Source organism: Merops nubicus, unplaced genomic scaffold (assembly GCF_000691845.1).
Source record: "Merops nubicus isolate BGI_N331 unplaced genomic scaffold, ASM69184v1 scaffold32330, whole genome shotgun sequence".
Lineage (NCBI taxonomy): Eukaryota > Metazoa > Chordata > Aves > Coraciiformes > Meropidae > Merops > Merops nubicus.
In genome coordinates, this window is record NW_008581447.1 from 103,646 (window position 1) to 123,142 (window position 19,497).

Here is a 19,497-nt window from a genome sequence, read left to right on the forward strand (position 1 = left end):
TTGAGCTTGCCATGTTGCTTCTATTCAAAGTATAATGGGGAGCCTTCAGAAAAATATAACCTTATTTACACTCTACAAAGCCAATTGGATTTTGGTTAACTTAATTTCTAAGTGATTACAGTTCACTAACAATGTAGGTGTGCTATAGATGCAATGCACAGGGGGTGACTTTTTATTTTAAACCATATGAGCTTTCTTTTATTCATGTCATTCAGGCAGCCTCATGGTAATTCACATTTCCAGCTTTCATGATGTGTTGTTCAACCACTGTTTTTTCTCCCTCCCTATTGTATTCTCACAAATCATACTCACTAATTTCTGAAAGCTTTTCATTTCTCTCTATAGGTTGTTGTTTCGTAACATTTTATACAAGAAAAGCTGCTCTTGAGGCACAGAATGCACTGCACAATATTAAAACTTTACCTGGGGTGAGTACATTTACTTTTTGATCCTAATTATTTAATCGCCAGGAAAATAGCCCTTTTTTTCAAGATGCTGCTTGGTGCACCAAATGACCTTGGTCTCTTCAAGGGAGGGTGGCTAACATGATGGTCTGTCCTGTAACAGTGCCAGTCCCGTAGCAATGGCATCATCTCAAAAGGCAATTGCTCTTCTGTAGAAAGTCCCTTGGCTGGAAACAGTGCTAGGCACTTGCTGAAGTGCAAGGTAGATTCAATGTTTTTTTTCTTTTCTATTTAAGGAGGAGGGAGGGGGGAAAAAAAACATATGGCAGAAAAACACTGCACCACTGGGGCTTCTAGTTTGAAAAGAGAGGGAAGAGGAAAAGACAAAATACAGTCAACTTTGTTAAATGCAGCCTTTATCCACATGGTTTCTAAACAGCCTGGCTGCGTTGGTGTGGTGGATGCACACCAGGGTAACGTAAAGGGTGGTCCATGTAGCTGCTTGCACAGGGTCACCTTGTCCTCTGCCACCATCTCTCCTCAGCTGCCTGTTCTCACAGATACCTCACATCGGTGGCTGAAACAGTTGTGGTTGTGTTGTACTAACTGTAGCTTGCATTGTCCTGCTGTAGTTCAGATTTCATGTACAGGCCTAGAGAGGTCATCTGACACATCTGAAATCTTCTTGTTCTAATGTTTTCATTTCTTCTACTGCAAGTGGGGATGGGAAAAGAAAAATATAGAAGATGGGGGTATAGTCCCTCTTGGTGTAGGGGAAGCGTTCGAGTATATGGTTGGAGTGTGTGGTTACAGACACAAAAACAAGTGCATGTATAGAACACTGTATAAATAAATACAACATTGACTGGACTGACAGTTATATGGCTAATAGCTCCTTCAGTTCCTGCGTGTTGTATGTGAAATTGGACACGATGTGTTTGAAAAATTGACATCTGGCCAGCCTGTTTTGTGCAACTCCTGTTAGGAAAGCCACCTCATCTGTCATGGAAATGGCCAAAGTGGAGAAGTGTGTCAGCCGTTACGCCTGAGTCCTGCAAATTCACCAAGGCAAAACGGAAGCCCTCTGCCATTTGCAAGTGAAAATGCTGGTAGGAAGTCTTCAAAGGCAGCCCAGCTACAGGAAAATAAAAGAGAAACTATGGCACTTCAGATTCTAGTGAAGTTTTTCAGCACCTGGCCCTTGGAGGAGACAGTGTCAAGACAAGAGGCAGGCTCAGCTTTCGAGGGTGTAGAGGATGGATGTGCCATCCTTGGAGAGAAAGGAAGGCTCTGAGGGACGATTCCCTTTGAGATGCCTTCAGAGCTCAGGTTGAATCTCAGCATCCTCTGGCTCTGCAACCCCACTTGCTGGTTCCCATCCCCACTGCCAGAAAATGCTGAGCCTTTGGATGAGTGCTCTAACCTGAATCAGCTGAGGTTGTGCTTAACCCAGCTCGTTGTGTAATTGCTCTGTGACAAATAGGCTGGATAGGATGGGCACTCGAGCAGAGGTGGACCCAAGCTGCTGGAGCATCAGCCAGCATCCCTGGGTCCAGGTAGGGTGTGGTATCCTACCCTGAAGCTCTGCATCGAGATCTATGCATCACTCCCCTTAGAAGCAGAGAGGGTCCTTTTGTTTGCTCCTCTGTTCTTCCCTGAGCCTCATGAGCTGGCTGCTGTGTTTTGAGAGATGTTAGTAATCCCAGCAGGTGACTCAGAGGGGCAGACTTTTTCCCTGACCTCCCCAGCTATGGGTGGCAAAGCTGGCTCAGCTCTGCATCGCATCTTACTTGAGCAGGGCATCATTTTCTCCTCTGCTTTTGTGCAGCTAACGAGCATGCAGCAGTTAAGGAGACTGCTGTACCTTTTGATATTTTTTAAAAATAAAGATCAAAAAAATAGTATTTTTTTTCTAATGCTCTATCTAACTCTTTGTGATTTAAAACTCATCTTTTCAAGCTGTGTTTTTCTGTCCTGACTGTGAGGTTACAAACTTTTCTTTTGAGGAAATGTGGAAATTGCATTCCCATGACCGTGGGGCTTTAAAAATATTCCTGATGCTGCCAGAGATGTTAAAATTTTACTTTGAGATAAGTTTTTCTACCTACTTCTCAGAAAGAACCCTACCTCTAATAAAGAGAATCGACTCAAATACAGATCCATTACTTCTTTTTGAGAATGATTCAGCATATATTATATAACAGATTCTATATTTTGCACATGGTGTATGCTGACATTCAGCATATATGGTGAATACTGTTATGCTGCATCTGTGTGTTCCCAAAATAACCTCATTTCAGCATGCTTTAAAGTTGTGGCACACGTGCTGAAAACACTTCACGTTAGCAGGATTCTCCTTATATGAATTTTAGCAATTTCCATGTTGTCAGGTCTTACCAGCAAAGCAGCTTTCACTGAATGAGCCAGAATTGGTGGTGGATAGGTCCATGTGCGAAAGTCTCAGAGCAAATGAAGCAATCTTCTGACTTGAGTTACAGCAAGGGATCAATTTGGATCAGGTTCATTTGGGCATCAAGTGTCAGCTTGCTTCCAGTAAATGAGAGATGGTGCATAGGAGGTTCAGTAATAAGGTTTCTCCTGGAAACAAAAGAATCCATGCCTTCCACTTTTGCTGTAATACCACCATGTGCCAGATATGAGGCATCCAGGAAGAGAATCAAAGGCAAAGGCAGGTGGTTTTGTAGCATAAGGTAAGGAATGGTGGCAGAAGCAGGAGCAGGGGGCTACAGGGATGCTGCAGCTCTTGGAACTCACCCTTGTTTTACACGTGTACAGGTATAACCCACCCTGCTGCAGAAGCAGGGAGGGGAATACCTCTGTGGTCATTAAATGATAGAACCCAGATTATTTCTGGGCTTATAGTCTCTTCATTTCTTAAATGCAGACCTGCTCCACTTGGCTTGGTAAGCAGGTTTCGGATCAGCACTCGTGAAGCCAAAAAAGTGCTTTTTTAGTATGAAAACTATCCCTCTTCCAAGCCTTCACGTTCAGTTTAAATTAGGTAGGTATTTGAGCAAAGCCTGCAGTGCTTCTCTATCTGCTTTTTCCATGGACCTCATCCTTAACAGAGACATGAAAACACGAGCGCTTTATCTGTTCCTTTGAGCTGCACCCTTTTAGTGGACATGAAGAAAATAAGACCAGACATAAATGATTAATGCAGAATCTTGGAAGAAAATATTGCAGGGTGCCTTGCTGTTTGATTACAAGCCTTGGAATTAGTCAACATTTCCATAATTCTAAACCAATATACACCTGTTTTCCCACTGTGATGTGAAGGCACAACTTAATTTAACAGAAACCCCGCTGTGCTAAATCTCTCATTAAATACCAAGCTAGTTCTGTAATTTAAAGTTGCAGCACCACTATTTTAACTGAATTGCCTTTGTATTATAAAATTAATAAGAAGTTAATGATGCACTTTGCTGTATTCTGTCAGATTTTTTTTTTCACAGCAACAACAACAAAAAAGAAAGATAAAGAAGAAAAACATGTCACCAGCTGACATCTCAAGGCTTTTCTGTTTTTAATCATTTTCCTGAGGATAAAATTCGTTTAAAAGATTTTTTTTTTTAAATTTTTAAAAACTTTCAGCATAAGTAGGATCAAACACTCTCTTTTTACTCATGATTAGTATAATCTCTCTGTTAGTCATAATATTCCTTGTCATATAATGGAGCTTTTATCTTTCCCCAAAACTGTCTTTAGATATCGCTTATTATGGTAGGATTGCTGCTAGGCAGAGAAGATACAGAGTCTTTGAGAAATACAGGCATATTGATATATATGATACATATCAACAAAATAGGGACAGTTCTCTTCTGTTTACTTGCTGCTGGCATCACAAGCAGCTTTTATGTCTTGTAAATGAACAACATGAATTTCCAGATGTGTCTTTTCAAATATAACATGCAAGCACATAGCTCATATCCTAGCTCATAGGGATGTGGTTTGTATTATTCAGCTTACAGTCAGGTTTTCTTGGAACGTTGGTTTGGATTTTGTTTTGGAAGGCAGAAGGGAGAAGAGGGATAATCTCAATTTGAATGTAATAATGATCTTAGAAGTGCACTTATTTGGAATGAGATGTAGAACTGAGGCCTTAACTAGTCTCATCTTCATTAAGGATCTCATGGCTTTGTTAGAGGTGTTTAACTTCTATTCCCTAAACAAAATAACCCAATAAATTCCACCCATCTAAATTTGTTCTGTACCTTCAGTTAGATGTAATAATCATAGTTCCCCTGTGCTCTAATTTGCTGCTTAGTGAAAATTGGCTTCTGTATAGAGGACAAACCTTGCAGAGCTGTATGCAGGGACTGCTTTAGCCACCTTTGTGGCACTGACAGTTTTTGTTTGGTTTGGTTTTAGCATGCATCATTTTAAAAACTTTTGGGTAGGAATTCTTGGCAAGAGTTAAGGGCAGATAGGTAACACAAGAGCATTATATGTTGGTTGGATTCGTGGAGCTAAATAGCTGATTGAATACACCTTTAATCTCATGAAGAAGCTATTTGAAGTCAGGAATCGATCAGAAACCATTTGTAAAGTCTACACCTAAAACTCTTTGGAGCCTTCTGTATTTGAAGTATGGCAACAATTATTTTGTGCCTATATGTATGTAGGGTGAGGTCATATACACATATATGTGAGGGTGGTGAGACACTGAAACAAGCTGCCCAGAGAAGCTGTGGATGCCCCTCCCTGGAAGTGTTCAAGGCCAGGTTGGATGGGATTTAGACCAACCTGGTCTAGTAGGAGGTGTCCCTGCCCATGGCAGGGGGTTTGAACTAGTTGATCTTTAAGGTCCCCTCCAACCCACACCATTCTACTATTCCATCTTTTTACTTATATCCTCATAGCTAAAGGTTATCACAAAAAATAATTAACAGCCCACACTGATTTGGGCCTCAGCACTGCTATGCTTTTAACAGACTAATGGTTTATGTGGTTCTTATTTCAAGTGGGATATGCATATTCCTAGTAGCAGCAAACCCTTTGTATTGGAGTTCTGGCATGAAATTAGGACATTAGCTGTATGAATGAATTCAATTAAAGGTTTAACAATGAAGAAATACAGTTTTGAGAGAGCTTTTAAAATTGTAGCAGCGAGGTGGAGTTTGTAGGATCTGTCTTCCATAATATTAATGGCTTTCTTTTTTCCTCAATGATATCAAGGGAAGGATTTTTGAGTTTTTACATTATTATATTCTTGACTGGATTTATTAAATGCTGTTTATGGAATAGGAAAACAGAATTGTCTTAGAGGGACCTTTTCTCTAAGTTTTCTGCCCTGATCGAAAAAAAATGATGTTTATGAAAACCTGATTCTTAAAGAGGAACTCAGATCATTCTCTTCTTTTTGTCCCCAGCCACAGTGGGGTTCGTTCTGCCCTACACCAGGCTGACAACCGTCACCTTCACACTGAGTGTATCCCAACACGCTCTTTTTCTGGAGCAGCCTTTTAATATCCAGTTCCCTTCTCTGCTTCAGGCCTTACAAGTTATCAGTACTATATGAACATTATGTAAAAATTACCTGTAATAAAAAGGTAATCATCCAATATGACTTGAATAATAGCCTGAATATGAGATATCAGTGACTTCGAGAGAATTGGACAAACAGAAAGGGAATTCAAAGAGCAATTAAGTTAGTTAAGGGATTGGAGTGATTGATTTATGATGACAAATTAAACTAATTCAGTACCCATATAGCATGGCCAAATGCTGTTTAATGAGGGATCCAAAAAGTCTAGAACTGTTTAAATGATAAAAATAACCAGATGGGAAAGAGGAGAATTCCCAGGGAGCATCTATTCCTGGGAACTGAGCTATAAGACATTGACTGATGCTGAAAAAGTGAACCTGGCCCATTTCTTCCTTTAAAATACTATGTGGATAGAACCACTTAATGATGCATTTTGACCAGCTCAGAAGTGATTTTTTTATTATGCAAGTAAAATCTTCCACCTCTGACCCTCAAAAAGTGTTTCAATGATTTTGCCACTTAAATGAAAATCACTATTTGCTCTAAATTCAGGTAGACCTTAGTAGAAATGTTGAATTTGCATCTACCATTACTGTGACACACAGAATGGCTCTCCAGCCCTGAATTCATAAAACCATAAAAAGTGACTTAGGAACCACATGAAATCCCTGTAAGCAGCTGAACTTGCAGCTTCATGGCAGAACAAAGGATGTTGTGCAGGTGTAGGGAGAGGGCAATACTGACTAAGTGAAAATAACATATTTAAATTAAGCAAAACACTTATAATTTTATATATTTTATAATTCTGTTGTCCCTTTTTCTCAGTGAAGGAGGGGGGGAGCAGATTCACCTTCTCATACAGCCTGATCATTAGGATAGCTGTCTGGCATGCAGGAGAATGCAGTTCATATCCTCTCTTGTTTGTTTGTTGTAAGGATTTAACTTGAATTGACCTAACAGAGCCTTCACTACTGGACTTAGTTGAGATTGGAGGTCATTGTGTCTCCTCTTGGAGTTGTTCCACTGTGTATGAAAATACTAAACTCCCGTGGGGCTGAGAGGAAGCAAGTCAAAGCACTTGGTTGCCTACTACTGAGAGCAGTGACTCAAGAGTTGTGAGATCAGAATGTGAGTCTGTGCTCCAGTAAGTGGTTGGGCTTGGTGATCTTAGAGGTCTATTTTGCAACCCTTAATGATTCTATGATTCTAAGTATTTTTATTATTTGGAAAATCTTCAAACATTTGGAGAATGCTCTTCAAGAATAGGAAAGTGCAGGAAGATCCATTGACCTGAAGGACTGAGAGGAGGAGGCTAAGCCTTGATCTGCCTCACTCGTGGTGGGGGTGTGGTGCTCCAGCCTGACCCCTGGGGTGTGTCAGGAGGGTGCAGTGCTGCACAGAGTATGGGGTTTGGTGAGCTGTTTCAGATCCTAAGCATTCATATCAGACTGTTGCTTTTCCCTGGTGTAGTAGATCTCCTGAGAAGCAGGGGCACATAAGCCCAGCTGTAAATGCAGTTAGATCCACGCTAGCATTTTTAGATAGCATTTTTGGAGTAGTTCAGGGGTTTTGGTGGGGTTTTTTTTGTTGTTTTGTTTGTTAGTGGAAACTTAGTAGCACGTAATATGGCTTAACCTCAGAAAAATTCCCTAATGTGAAGCCCATACCCAAAAGGCCAAACTGTTCTGATGTGTGACACTGGGCTTTACCTCTGATTTCCTTAACTCTGGACAGTTGAGGTCATCACTTTGCAAAACGCCTCCCGAATTTAATGTCCAACTTAGAACATCTTATTCAGCAAGGCTGGAGGATCTGTTCACAGGATACCACTTTCAAGCTGGGCACCCAGAAATCACCAACTGGAAAAACGTTTTGCTGTGCACTTCGGAAAACTGGACAAAATTGAGAGGCCATCACTGGAGTACTCTAGGGTATTGCAGAGCTCACGAAGATTTAGGTGGGATGCTTAGCTAAGGATAATAGGCCAGGCACTCTCTTAAACAGCTCTTTGTCCTCCTGCTGGTGTTAGCTGTTCTCTGTTATCCGGAACAGAAAGTACAGGTCCCTCAGTCAGTCTCATTAGCACCATGACACCAGCTATTAAAATTGTCTTCATAATGAAAAACTAGTTCAGGGAGCCTTCCGAGCTGTCTGAATGCTCCTACAATAGTGAAATTAGAAAGGCAAATCATAAACAATGTTGCAGGCATCAGGAAGTAACATCATTAGAGATGCCCTTGGATGCCATTTACCTGCCTCAATAGCAATGTTTGGCACCCGTGGATCTGAGTTATGTTATGAGTAAAGAGCCCTGGCTTCATGGCATGTTTATAACAGAGAGATTGTTTGTTCAGCATCCTTCTGCCATTGTGTCCGACCCTGTGAGCAGTGCTGCTTCCTGCAAAGACCTCTGCTGTGTGGTCTGTGGCTCAGCACTGCTATCGAAGGGATGTAAATGTTGTCTCATTTAGTGCTTCTGCTCCCATAGTGGTGTGGGAAGCTGAGGCATCCCCAGCCAGCCTTCTCCCCTCTCATTTGGGTAATGAACCACACAGTTTAGATGCACCATGCTGTTGTATGTTACAACATACGTATTGAGAGAGAAAACGTTAAGTTGTGTCTTCTCTGTGGTTGTTAGAAACCCCATAATACATCCTGGAAAACCAGGTGAAGCTGGGTGGCTTGATTGAGCCTCCTGCTCTAATAACACGCTTTGGGCAATTATATTCTGCCTAATTAAAAATACTCTTTGCAGACCCAGAGAGATAATTGATTTTTTGCTTGTTCTCCAGAAGAAATTATCATCTTCATCAGCTTAGTTGGAAGAGCCACTTCTTTGCCTTCTCTTCCCCTGTGGTGTTCAGAGCAATACTTTCTCCTCTTGCCAGCAGGGTCACTGGGGCTGCTGGATATATTCAGGGGTTCGTTTGGGTGCAAGCACCTCTTTGGGGTACATATGTGTTCATCTGATTGTCACCATAGACATACAAAACCTTTAAAGACACTAAAATGGCCTGTGAATTCCCACCCTGAGCAGTTACAGAAGACCCTTAGTCACAGAGCTTATATCTCAGGCTGTCAGTGCACGGAGCCAGTGATCAGCGCCCTCGCAAACAGCGAGCAGAATCATTAAAGGACTAAATCCTTTTTCACAGGAAAAGCAAAAGTGGTGACTGTCTAATTTTTGGAACAGGACATCTTTTCACTTGCAGCTTTCCCGAAATCAGGAATTTCTTTGCTCTCCAGGAGCAGAGAAAAGCAGTCTCCAAAAAACGTGCCACCATAACTCCATTTATTAGCAAAAGCCTGTCTCGATTGCCTTGTGCTGGCTAAGTTAAAAAAGCAAAAACTGCAAAAGAAAAAAAAAACATGGAGCTAAACAGAGTCTTAAGCAGTGGTAAACAAAATGTAGCTTTCTTTGTGGTTGATTTTTATCCAGCTGCAGCCAAATATCAAAGCAATATCAAAGGAAAGCTACCCATTAATTAATTCAGACTGACTTCACAAAGCAAGCTGGAGCTTTTGCTGATATCTGATTCTGACAACTTCCTAATCTTCACAAGTTGTCATTAAGAGTGGCATTAAAGCAGTCTGCAGTCAGTCCCAGCTCTCTCCCCATTGTAGCTCAGGGATGGGCTATCTCCCATCGCAGGAGTCAGGGGGATGGCAAGCAGGGGGTAGAATAAGCAACTTTGCTTCTTAGCAAATGGAATTTGCAATGTATCAGGGAATCTCTTGAATACATTGCCTCTGTCATTCATTCTAGGAATGCTCAGCCAATCCTGCTTGCAACGACTACAAGTTGCAGCGAGTGGAAATTTCTCTTCTGAAGGAGAAAGACAAGTTTAAAAACAGGGAAAGAAAGAAAGAAAAAAAGAAGCTCATATCTTAAAGGAATAATTGGAAGTCTGTAATGATCTTTAAGAAAGTATGAATAGAAGCCTTATCATTGATTTCCAGATAAAGAACATAGGATTCTGGGTTAAAGAAAATAAGATGGTGGAAAATAAGACGCTAATCAGAGGATTAGTTTTAAACTAAGAACTGGAAGTCAGGTACCTCCAGAAGTGAAGCTTGTAATTCCACCATGAAAATAAACAAAACATGTTAGTGTTCCTTACTGCTGCCAGGATCTCTCAATGGGATTACAGCCTCATGCAGAGATAGGCCGTACGTGATACCTTTATATTTCCATTCAGCTGTGAGTGGCTCAAATGATTGAAGGGAATTTGTGTTCTAGACCATCACTTGAGCAAGTATCCCTCAGACAGCGACTAATATTATTTTGTGGCCAATTCATGACAATACCTTAGAGGAAAAAGTGCTGCATTACTATACACTATGTTCATTTCTGATGCTGTGAGGACTACGGAGAGGATAAATGCTGTTGTGGGAGCACCTCACCAAGCATCTGCAGCAGCATGGATGTAGATAGTGCATTTATTTTCTCCAGGGCCAAATACTGCCCAGATGCCAGTGACAAATGGGAATTATTTTTGAATGTACACAGAACTGAGATTTTACCGTCATGAGAGGTAAAATAAAGCATAGATCAAGTATCAGGAAAAAACAATATCTGTCCAATTAGAATAATCTTCTAAAAGAAACAAAGTTAAATCCTAATCCTTAGGGGTATTTAGGGTAGGAAAGAATTAGAAAATATATGATAGGCAGTAATCCTGTATTGGCATTAAGTCATTTGAGATGAGCTACTAGATTTTTTTCATCTCCCATTTATGCAGTTCCTAAGAAGTGAAAGTAATTGCTATGCTTGTGTGAATATAGAATTCTTCTATTTGTACAAAAATATATGATTAACCACAAAGAAAGATGTTGGTAAGAGCTAGTCTAAATGCTGTGCTTATATGCTTGTGTCTGGGAGTCTTTGAAGGTTGCTCAGGCAGGCATGTCCCTTGCTTCTCCTGACCCTATTCATTCTGCAGAGAATGACACGGATTTATCCCAGTTTAAAAGCAGCCTGATAGCTAACAGCTCTCATGTCTGGCACTTGTCTTCCTCCCTGTTGACATGAAAGCCAAAAATAGAGGGTGTGACTTGGTGAAAATTTCTTTTCTGTTTCCATGCTGCCTTCCCCTGTGCTTTCATTGCCCTCCACAAGCTTCACTGAAGCTGCACTAGCCCTCAGGCTGCATTAGCCCCACTCAGAAAAAAAACAGCATACGCCAGGAAACTGGGAGTTCAAGACTTCCCAGTAGCTCCAAATGCTACCTCTGGAGCAGGCAGGATGAGTGATGCGAGAGCTTTCAGCTCAGCTGGTTTTATCAGAGGACCTTCCTGATAGCTCTCCGTGGCCTCCAGCTGTTCTACCTGAAGCCATCTCTGCACAGAGATTTCTTTGACCTTTAGGCAAATCATGCATAAAGATGTTACTCATGGGGCACAATGCAGAGAAAACTTCTAATTGAGTAGAATTGCATTATAAAGAGTAAGTAACAGAAGACAGCTCTTCACATACTGCATTTTTAGTTGCCAAGTGAAGCATGTTGGTGCTTTTTCCAGGGGAATCAAGGGGCCCAGTCTGTGGAAAAATGCATTAAGGTTTATATTTGGGGTCGGATGCCAGTTCAGAGCTTTGCAGATGGGTGGAGGCAGGTTGAGTTTGGCCTTACTGTTTCTGATACTGTCCCTTTTACTAATGACAGCATAATCACAGCTTGGTCCAAACCCCAGAGCCAGCTGGAACTGACTCATTCCTCAAAAATACATGTTTCTGCTAATATTGCCCATTTATTTTTTGTTTGTTTAGCTTCCCAAGCACCTATTGAGGGAAATATTTAAATACATTAGAATTCCTTAAGATTAGCATTATAAGTGTATACTGCTTGTTTAGTATGAATAAAAAATACTTCCCTTATCCCAAAGAAAGCACTGGCAAAATACATTAGCTACAGAGGTGCTAAAAAATTAAAGAGAATGAGTTCATATGAAGGATGGTTAAAAATTACATAGTTATTAAATGTGATTCCTACTGCTGTTTGTGATTGTATGCATACACAACTAGATGTTCACATTTTTGTGTGGACACTGTTTGTGTATGCTTGTGGCTGCAGACTGCCATAACATTCTGTTTTCATAGATGGATCAAATATTGAGCTATCTTTTTTCATTCTCTCTCCACAGCCAGATTATTTCACCATTGCAGAGTATTGGCATAACACTGAGAGCTTTTATTTGGATGTTGATACTGGATAGTTGTGGAAAATTCCTGTAACTTCAGCTCATGGAGAGGCTTACATAGAATTTATGAGCCGTATCCTCATTTGGCGTAAAATATTATGGCTCTGCTGGTTAAACAATAAAACTGTGCTACTTACCCAGATCTCCTGATCTCAGGCAGGAGAGTAGGATTTTTGACATCTTCATTCAAAACCCCTTTTCTACCTGAACGCTTTGGCTATTCCCTGCAATATTTAAAGAGGCATTCATGTTGACAAGTATTTTGGGGCTCATGTCTGACCTTTGAAGAAATCTGGATTAGTCTGTGTTTGGTAACAGGGAGGAATTTGACTGCCTGACTGGCTGCTGGAGAGGTGACAATTCTGAATCGAGACATACTCTGGACTCGTTGCTCTGCACCTTTGCTAAGTGAAAACAGCAGCAGCCCCACACCATTGGTGCCAACTCTTCTCTATAAATGGTACCCTTTGCTTTAATTTAAAGGGGAGAATTTCAATACAAGTTATAATTTGGGTGCTTTGGGGGCTTATTTTAGACTTACCTCAATCACACTTTTTAGCTATAAGATGTTCTTGCTGGTACATTGTGATGCAAATATGAAAGCTTTCCAAAAAGAACTTTTAAAAAGCTTTACATAAAAAAAAAAAATAAAAATCCCATAGCCTAGAATTTGAGTTTTGTACCAAATAATAGACTCTACTTTCTATCAGAAGAGGAGACCAAGTGCGTTGTTGGATCAAGGTGACCCTCCATGCTGCAGAAAGAGTCATGCAGAAGATCTGCTTAGTAAATGAACAGAAAAATCTGTGATGTGTAGCTGAAGGAGTGGTTGAGGCTGGTTTCTGTCTTACAGAGTGAAAGCTAGAGATGGAGAAGATAAGTGTAGATGAGATAATGTTGTGAAAGAAGTAGAGCACCCCTGATTATGCTTTCTTTCCTTTCTGAAATATTGCTGTTGCTGATCATTCCCTTTAAAGGGTTATTTCCTGAATTTCAGCTTGGCAAAGGTAGAGGATATTGCTGAGCATAATCACATGGTGTTTTCCCAGAGCATAGTTCATGGAGGAGACAGTACATGCAAGCACAGAACAACATAAATCTTAAAATAAAACTTCTGCAAAACAAGTATTTAATATCCTGGTAGCTGTGCCCTCAGTCGCAGTCGAGTTTGTGTTTTGCATTACAAAAGCCATTGCATGTTTTTAAAAACCTTTCATTGAAACCAAATTTTTTCACGGTCATTGATAGTCTGAAAGAGACTTTATATTTGTTTTGTTTGGGATTGTGTTTTTGGGGGGAGGAGGAGAAGAGGGTGGAGGATTGTTTTGTTTTCATGATAAATCTCTAAAAGTCATCGCACATGTTCCTGTGGAATGAGAGGCTTTTATGTGGAAAGGGAGGAGTTTTGTGTGGACCAGGCTCAAACATCAGCATCCTGCAATGGTGCCCACAGCCTGCAGTACTTGAAAATTTCTGTTTGGAGAGGTTGGGGTTTTTTTAAGGTGGCAAAATTGTCATGAGTCCTCAAAGATCCTGAAGACCTAAATGAGAAAGGCAAACTTCCCAGTGGGTACCATCAGGAGTAAGTACTTCCTAAGCAGGGGATTTGACTTTTGCTAGGAGAATAAATGTGCAATATGCCTCCGCACACCACTCAAGTAAGCACAAGCCTCTGCTTTGCTGCCTTCCCTTTCTGGGGTGGTTAAGGGACCTCTGTTTCGTTCCCTTGGGAGGTGGGAATCTCATCTTTCATAGGAGGTGAGGTAATAGGTAGTGTGTCTTGGCTTTGCTCTGGCTCTGTCTTCCAAATACTAGTGCCAGGGGTGGAGAGGGGTGGTGCTCTTACATTTGAAGGAAAACTACTCTTTTTTAAATCTCAGCCTCCTGTTGACTTCTGGAAACCAGCACTCAGCGAGGGAGGTGGAAGAAGGTACAGCCTCAGAACACTTGAGTCATGTCCAGTGGGACATTGACTGTAAGGCTTGTGTCATGCTGGGAATTGAGTCCTGGCATCTTAGGTCACACTGGGCAAATCCACCCTACGCAGTGCAAAGCAGAGTTATTAGCTAGGATCCCAAATCCACAACAGCTTGGCTGGCATTTGATTTCTCCAGCTATCCCGGATCACAGCTTCAGGATCTTGCATTACCTCTTCAGGAGGGTATCTAAGAATGTAGGATTGCAAAAAAAAAAAAAGCTTGTGTGGAGTACAACATCTTATTACTGCCTTACCTATGCCTGGTGATAAAACTGTGAGATTTTGGCTTGAGACTTGGCTTTGGTTGCAGAATAATTCCCAATGAATGACATACAGCCTCTGTGCCTTTTTTCCTCATCATCTTCCTTTCTGCTGGAAAGAGATAGCAGCAGTAAGCACCTTGCAGTGGTGTTAGGAGGAGAAATTAATTAGAACGTGAGGAGCTGAGCTCTGCTGTGGTGTGGACAGCTCTGGATGCCTCCCTTGGATGGTCACTGTGGGGTGGGCTGGGCTCCCCTGAGTGACCCTGGGCACGTCCCTGTGCTCGCGTTTCCCCTCAGAAACACGGGCAGGAATTCTTTCTCCTCACAGTTACCTTGAATGAGTGTTAAAACTCAGTCAATTAATGTCACAGAGAGACTTTTGTTATCTTTCTGTGCCTTATTGTTTTAATGCAAAGGAAAAAAAAAAAAAAACAAAAAAACACCAAAACCACCAAAACCCACACTGTCATGCAAACTTTAATTGGCAAAATGTCAACAGAAGTTATTGCTGCTGCAGATGAGATGGATAACTCTTGCTGTTAAAATAATATCCCACGTTTGGCTCAGATGTCTAATGGGTTTGCTTTTTAAGCTTGGATGCTACAAAATATCCCCAAGGCATTATTCCCAAAAAGATACAGAATCCCACTTAATGTCTATTTTTAGGATTGAATAGGTTCTGTAAAGGCTCATTTGTTTGAAGAAAAGATAGTTAATCACTTTGCCTTCCATGTGATTAAGAAGAGAGAAATTTTGGTTGTACCTCCCCTTCCTTATATCCACTCCGTTTGGCTCGTGTGTGTCCTGGAGTTGTTGCCATTTGTGTGGGTGGTAAGAAATGAAGGAATTAAATAAATGGAGTAGAACTGCTAACAGAGCAATAGCAGTTATTTGTACATTAGGAAGTGAAGTTGTCACTTCTAAGACTGCCAACTTTTTCATTTCTCTATGAGGGTACAACTTTTATAGGAGACTGAGTGTTATAGACTGATTAGTAACTATATGAGAGGAACAGCAGGAGCCAGGGGTGACTATGGAAGGGATCACTAGAATATTATTATTATTTTAAAGTAAAGCATTGTTTTTAGTCTCTCAAGCTAATGTTCAATTTAACTTGAATTTAAAACATGGAGTGTAGTGGATTGCAAATGACTGAGTTGGAATTCTTCCAAAAGTCTTTGAATTGCAGCAGTTTTAGTGCTCTCCAGTAAAGAAACAACGTTTTCTTTTTTTTTTTTTTTTTTAACAAGCTATATGCTTGTTTCTGTGCTCTAAATAGAAAATAATGATGTTATGCATTACTGCATGAACTATATTTGGCACCCACCAGCAATGCTCATTTTCTCCAGCTTCTCTCCCTCCCTCTCTCCCTCTCATTCTCTCTCCAAAATATGCATATATATATATATATGTCTGACAGTAATCTAGGGGGCCAAGTAACAGACCACATTTTTCTACTATTAAAGTTATATCAATACCTAACACAGTTTAAATCCCTTAAACTGGGATTTATGAAAGGATGACAGCAAACAATCTTCTGGCTGTGCCATCGCTCAGACAATTACAGCGGCTGTTTTGCATTTATTTGTGAAAGCCTATGTGATGAATGCCCATTTGTCCTCCTTTTACCTGTGAATAAACCAAAATAAATGACTTAAACCAGGACTGGGAATCCAGAGCTCTGCCTGTGCTGGTAAAAGCAAGCAGGACCACAGCATATGTCTTGACTCTGGTTAGCACTTTCATGTCTGGTGTGTGGGCGTATTTTGGGGAATAACATGGGCTAGACACTGTTCACACTAGGCAGTGTGGACAAGGACATCCTGTTTTGAGAAGAAGGAGAAGTATAGCTGTGTAAATGGAAGCTGTGCTACACCACTTCTCTTAAAAGCCAGAGAGTGGTCCCTTGCCTCTTTTATTCACTAGTATTTGTTTGGCCTCAGAGACTGTCCCTGGTTCCCCGAGAAGTTCCCTGAAGCTGTAGCCAGATATTGACTGTGTAATTCAAGTTAGTTTGACCCTAGAGAAGTTGTTCTCAACAATTCTCTTCAATACGAAAATACACCTCTTTCACTTCTGGGAAACTTGTATTACTTCTGAGCCACAAGGGTTTAAAAAAGCAACACCAACTGGCTTTGAAGCGATGTAAAAAATGTGTTCAAGAGCTCCTCCAAAAGGATCCTACTGAAAAAATTGGGAGCTAAAAGCAGAAATGGGGGGCTGAGGGAGGTGTAGAGGTGTGTGCACATAATAATCCAGAAAAACAACAATCTCTGAAGACACTGAAAAATCATTTAAGTCTCTCATGCTTATGGTCAATACGTTCCTTCCTGACGTCCAGACCCCCTGGTGTTCAGGAACCTGGCAGGTAAAGATTTGGATTCTTCTTTTCCTTGAACTACTGGTCTAATTAAACTGCACTCGCTAATTGGATCATGAGCTTGGAGAAAAACTTACATTCATTCACAGAGCAGAGTTAGATAAAGAATGTAATTTTTTCTCATCATTTTTCATGCTGCTGCTTCTTTAGATACTTTTCTTCTCCCATGCCCTTAGCTTGTCTCTCCTACTCCTTAATATTTTCTTCCTCTCTGTTTTTCCTATTGGTTCCAAAAAGTCTATGGATTTATAATCCTTCCCCTAAGAAAAATATTATGGTCTTACTAAGGTCTGACATCTCTTCTTCTCTCTCCCCCATTCTCTCTTACCATTTTACAACTCTGAGATGTACAAAATGTGAATGAAGTCCCCTTTGGCTTCAACAATGATTAATGCTAGCAAGAAGCAAGTCCCAAAGTGCTAGAAATGACAAGATACATGCAAGCTGTCAACATTTAATCCTGTTGTAGTTTGTTTGATTTGGATGTTACCCAAGTAACCCAAGTTCTTCAAATTTACCCTTTGCTTTGAGGAAGGTTTAGCTCAGTTCTGTGCTGCGTTTCCCTGATGTGCTTTCCAGGGGTGACAGGTAAGGGACAAACTGATCTGGGGCATGGCTAGAACCTTATAAGCACAGCAGGTGACATGGAAGAGAGGAAGGGCACAGGTCTGAAAAGAGCTAAGATCCCTAGAAATCTGCTGATGGCTTTAAAAGTTTGTAGAATGGTAAGGAGTGAAGAGTTGTGGATAACATCCTCCACGCACATACCCTAAACTCCTGCGGTGTCAAGTCACACTGTGCTTAACTTTAGGGGACTTCAAGGAGGTACTCAGTATGGTTGGAATACTGAGCTAGGTGAAAGCACGGGTTAGTTTACATGCATTCAGAGTCCTTTCTTAACAAGTGGTTTTCTTTGCTCAAGGCAATGATGGAAGTGCACGTGCAGTGACCAGTGGCAGGAATGGAGAATAAAAGCTGATAATAGATGTGGTCATCATGTATGAAGGTGTTTTTGCAATGGACCATAAAATAATGGTTTTTCCTAGTCTAATTACATGGCCAGAGTTTCAGAGGTGCTGAGGGCACCCAAATTTCACAGAGTCAACTCAACTGCAGCAAATTGAGCTCATCAGCTCTTTCATCTTCACTGAAAGGCATTTCCTGCTTTTTAATCGCCAGAGTCCTCCATAAGGCAAAAATACTCACACAGATAACAAAACACCTCTTTGTAAACCAACCAATGAAGATAATTTAGAGCGTTGACTCCCTCAGCCTACAAACCTTCCTTTGCTTGCAGGAATTACTGCTCGCAGGAAGTCTTTAGCCTACCTAGAACACCTGAGCACCCATTTCTCTTCAGAAAATGGATGGCAAGCAGGAGCCCAAAAGCCTTTCCACCAAATCTGCTGACCACTCTGAACTGAGGTTGAAGCAATTTCTGATGACGCAGTGGTGACTCAGAGCGTGCCAGTCCCATGCTCAGCCATGCCTCGAGACAGTTCTTCTCCACTCACCCCTGTAGCCCTCCAGGTTTAAGATCACACCTGATGTGAAGCATCCTCTGACTAAATAAAACAAGCTGTAAGCTGATGGCCTTGCGTAATGTGCAAGCACACAATAGTAATCACAGCTAATGACTCTGCTAAATGCTAGGCTGCACACACCTCCTTGTTTGGTGTTTGTTTTGTATACAGAAGGTAACATCGACTGAATAAGGAGGATGCCAAGTTACAGATGGGGTTGTAGAATCATATTTGACAGTCGATTAGAGTAATCTGACAGAAATGATGACTTAATCACCACGACAGACTCCAAATTCCCAGATAGAATTCCACCCAGGTTAATCTAATTTCCTTGCAATATTTTTGCCAGAAATAGACTCTTAGCCGGCTTGTTTTCTCCTATGCAGATGTCACATGGCTTTGACAAGAATGTAAATAGGTAGCATTAGTATTGTCAAAAAGATGACTTTGAGGCTCTAAAGCTGGCAAGGGTGTGTACCTTTGAGAGTTTTTTGGGTTGCTCTGCTGTGTTTTTTTCTCTAATGAAGTTATATTTACATATGGTGGGATGCACTCAGGAAAAAGAGGGGGTGTGGGGGAAGATATAACTTCTCAGTTGTGATTCTGGGCCATGGCTCGGTCCTGCTGCCGCCCTCGACAGAGCCAGCGGCCAGATTCTTATTGATTTCAGGCAGATTTTCAGGTTTGCATGTTTGACAACTGTTTCTTCCCCTTTTTGGTTCCTGTGGACCACATCAGCACCCCTGCTTGGGATGTGCCTGGCCTCGGGCTTTGTGTGGCCTCCATGAGAGCTCTGTGGAGCCCCGCTTCACTGCCAGCACTGCCCCAAGGCACCACACAACCTGGGGCTACAGGCGTTTGCCTGCTCTCAGTTGTACAATCAGGGGCATGGTGTGTTTTGAGACCTGTGCACCGCGAGCACGTATTCGACAGGTCAGTCGTGCCATTACTGGCGGCACAACAGCGTGCGGTCGAGCTCGCTAAAATATTGCCAAGGAAAGGTTGTCTCCAGTCTGGTTTTGAGATCCCCATGCACGGTGCTTGCCAGAGGAAGCTGCTCACACACAGAAACAACTTGCCTGAGAGCTGTGTTGCTGTCTTCTACTATATGGTCTGAGCACAGGATGATGTTAATATCTATAAATAATTTACTGCAGTTATTTTTCTTACTCTTGCCTATTTATTAATTGCAATTGTACATTCATAAATACCATATTTTCATAAGCAACGCTTTCTTCAAGC

At 41.3% G+C, this 19,497-nt stretch overlaps 1 protein-coding gene across 1 annotated transcript in view; it reads left to right on the forward strand.

Moving 5' to 3' along the window:
* Window positions 1-19,497, forward strand: part of CELF2 (CUGBP, Elav-like family member 2) — a gene marked incomplete at its 3' end in the record, with an annotated part of 117,101 nt that overhangs the window by 31,081 nt on the left and 66,523 nt on the right. The window contains exon 2 of the mRNA XM_008950028.1: window positions 346-428. Within this exon, the coding sequence (XP_008948276.1) occupies window positions 346-428 (83 nt within the window). The remainder of the gene's footprint in view (window positions 1-345; window positions 429-19,497) is intronic.